The sequence below is a fragment of the Melospiza melodia genome, chromosome 24 (assembly GCF_035770615.1).
Source record: "Melospiza melodia melodia isolate bMelMel2 chromosome 24, bMelMel2.pri, whole genome shotgun sequence".
NCBI classification, from domain to species: domain Eukaryota; kingdom Metazoa; phylum Chordata; class Aves; order Passeriformes; family Passerellidae; genus Melospiza; species Melospiza melodia.
The window spans coordinates 3863117-3866017 of record NC_086217.1 but is presented as its reverse complement, the minus strand read 5'-3'; the positions used below and the strand labels follow the sequence as shown (position 1 = coordinate 3866017).

At 62.2% G+C, this 2901-nt stretch overlaps 1 protein-coding gene across 1 annotated transcript; it reads left to right on the top strand.

The window, feature by feature from the left end:
* The first annotated feature begins 933 nt into the window (after window positions 1-933).
* On the top strand, window positions 934-1946 carry LOC134428798 (uncharacterized). Its single transcript, XM_063175782.1, has 2 exons — window positions 934-1593; window positions 1779-1946. Exons 1-2 carry the CDS (start codon window positions 934-936, stop codon window positions 1944-1946), a joined length of 828 nt encoding a protein of 275 aa, XP_063031852.1.
* The last annotated feature ends 955 nt before the right edge of the window (window positions 1947-2901 follow it).

Sequence of the window (2901 nt, the reverse complement as noted above, 5' to 3'; positions counted from 1 at the left end):
CCAGGCTGAGTTGGCATCCACCACAGCCCCTCCTTGCCCAGCATCAGGCAGGACCATGGCTCCCAACCTACAGATCTCTCTGCAGTGGTGGCTGTGAGAGGGGGACAGCAGAGGGATGTCACAGGGCAGGGCTGGCATGCTGAGTCCCCTTGCTGGAGGCCAGAATGCCTTTCTGTTGTGTTAGATGGCATCACTCGGGTGTTTGCTGATGCCCCGGGTTGGCTGTGAAATCCACGGTCATGGAGGTGCCCAAAGGGCTGGGCAGAAACATTTTGGAGTTCAGCACAGGCAAGTGCAAGGTCCTTCACCTGCAGAGGAACAGCCCCAGCAGCAGCCCAGGCCGGGACTGAGTGCCTGGAGCAGCAGCTCTGTGGGGAAGGGGCTGGGGCTCCTGGTGGCCAAGGAGCTGTCCATGAGCAGCACTGGGCACGAGCAGGGCACTGGTGTCCCGGGGTGGGTTAGGAGAGCAGTTCCAGCAGGTCAGGGGTGATGCTGCCCCTCTGCCCAGCCCTGGCCAGGCCTCCCCTGGAGCAGTGTCCAGCTCTGGGCTCCTCGGGATGGGACACACAGAGCTCCTGGAGCAGGTCCTGTGGAGGGGCACAAAGATGCTCTGGGGGCTGGGGCAGCTCTGTCCTGGGGAAAGGCTGAAGGTGCTGGGGCTGTTCAGCCTCAAGAGGAGACACTGAAAGGGAACCAAGGCTGGGAGGCTGGTGCTGAACATCCAGGGGGATCTGTGCCTCAGTTTCCCCAGGAAGAGCTGGGTTGGGAGACCGGCTTGGGGATCCTGAATGCAGCCCAGTGTGGCAGCCAGCCCATCCTCTCCTTCCCAGTCTGCCATGAAGGAAATGCTGGCCGGACCCAGCGCCAAAGACAAGAAGGCTGGCCAGCCCCTGGAGGCGGAGGAAGACCTCGGAGGGCTGATTGTCATCGGCAATGAAAGTACCTCTGGGCACAGCTGGGGGGGAGCCCCAGGGCGGGAGGGCACAGGGGGGCTGCAGAGCGCTGGCCTGTCCCCCAGGCAGGCTCCCCCTGCCTCCCCTGAGCCTGGGCAGCTCCCTCTGCTTTCTCCCTGCAGTTCCCCTCGTGGAAAGGCCCAAGACAGCGAAGCGTGGGGAGAGCCGGCCTGACAGCCCCAAGGCAGAGGGCAAAGAGAAGGACGAGGCTGCCAGCAGCGACGTTGGGGACAGTGACACGGCACAGAGTGACACGGCACAGAGCAGGGCACAGGCTGCCACGGCACAGAGGGGCGTGGGACAGAAGGACACGAGGCAGCGGGGTGACACAGGACGGACTGACACGGAGCAGAAGGACGCGGGAAGGGGTCCGCGATCGAGCGGCAGAGGACGGATGGACGTGGGACAGGATGAGACGGGACAGAGTGACATGGGCCAGAAGGATGTGGGGAAGAGTGTGAAATGGAGGGACAGAGGAGGGACTGACATGGGACAGGAGGACATGGAACAGATCAAGAAGGAAGAGATGGAGATGGACATTGCTGAGGTAGAGGCTCTTCCCAGCTCCCTGGACAGTCCCCCTGCGATGACCAGCACGGGACAGATCAAGGAAGAAGAGACCAAGATGGGCATCTCCAAGGTAAAGGCTCTTCCCAGCCCCGTGGGTGCTCCCCCTCCTTTGGGGTCTGCACCCCCATCTTGCTGCCCTTGCACCAAGGGCTGGTTTAACACCAAGCTCACAGTGGCACAGGAGGCTTCCTTGAGGGAAAGGGGCGCAGTTCTGGGAGCAAGAGCTGGGGCTGAAACACTGCTCTGTTTGCTCAGGCTCCTCCCCATGCTCAGACAAAGATTGCAGATGGCACCACCTCAGAAATGCACCCAGGAGCCCCTGGCAGCAGTGCCCCAGTCCAGAGGGTGCAGTCAGTCCGAGGCGTCCCAGGATCCCAGGACCTGTGGGTGCCATCTGAGAGCGTGGCTGGGCCCAGCAGGTGAGTGCCACGGGAACAGCGATGGCTTTGGGGACAGCACTGGCCCTGTTCCCTCTGGCTGGGCCCATGTGGTGCCCTGGTGTGGGACCCATTTATCCACTGGTGGAACCATGGGGATGCTGATGAGGGTTTCCTCCCACTGGCAGCAGGCTCCCAGCACCCAGAGAACCTCGAGAAGGCGGCCTCAGGATGGAGGCGTACCCAGCTGAACCTGGCATGTAGGTGCAAAGGCTTTTGTGACAAGCGTGGGGGACGGTGGCTTGTCCCCTGGCAGGGCTGGGACACGCAGTGCCAGAGCCAGGTTGTGATCTGCCCTCCTGGCAGGGCACAGGGGGGTCCTGGGTGCTGAGCAAGAGAGAACACAGGTGTGAGGGTGGTTGGGATGGTGTGGGAGTCACAGCTGTGGGAGTCTGAGCCCTCCACCTCCCATCCATCCCTGTGGGTCCTGGGCAGCCATGAGCAGCCACCCAAAATTATTTTGGAGGCACCGGTGGGACCGAGGTGAGCGTGTCCCAGGCTGGGAGCATCCCACCCCAACAAGGGGTACAGGAGCCCCCTCCTTGTCCCCTTGCCATGGGACTGGGTTGCCCCTGGGAGCCATTCCCATAGCAGTGGGTTTTGGGAGCTTCAGCATTGTCCAATATGAGCTGGAGCTTTGTCCCAGCTGGGACTCCACAAATTGCCCATTTCCCCCATAACAGCCCCTTTATTTTGTAACCAGCCAGTGGGTTGGACTGTGCTGTGGTGGTGGTGGAGAATTCAGGCTCGGCACCCCACGATTCCCCTGAAAAGGCTGGAACTCCCTGCAGTGCCTGCCCAGCCCTTCTCTCCCTGCCCTAGGATGTTCCTGAGAGTGCCCTCTGCCGAGTACGCACCTTGCGACCCGCTGGTGAAGATGTCTGCACAGTGAGTGCAAGGGGCTGCCACAGGGGCACATGGGTGCTGGCAGTGCCCTGCAG

Excerpts from the sequence above, each read along its gene's own strand:
- LOC134428798 (XM_063175782.1), top strand. The coding sequence starts at position 934 with ATGAAAGTACCTCTGGGCACAGCTGGGGGGGAGCCCCAGGGCGGGAGG. Across the intron at positions 1,594-1,778 it reads CCAAGATGGGCATCTCCAAG|GCTCCTCCCCATGCTCAGAC; the intron begins GTAAAGGCTCTT and ends CTGTTTGCTCAG.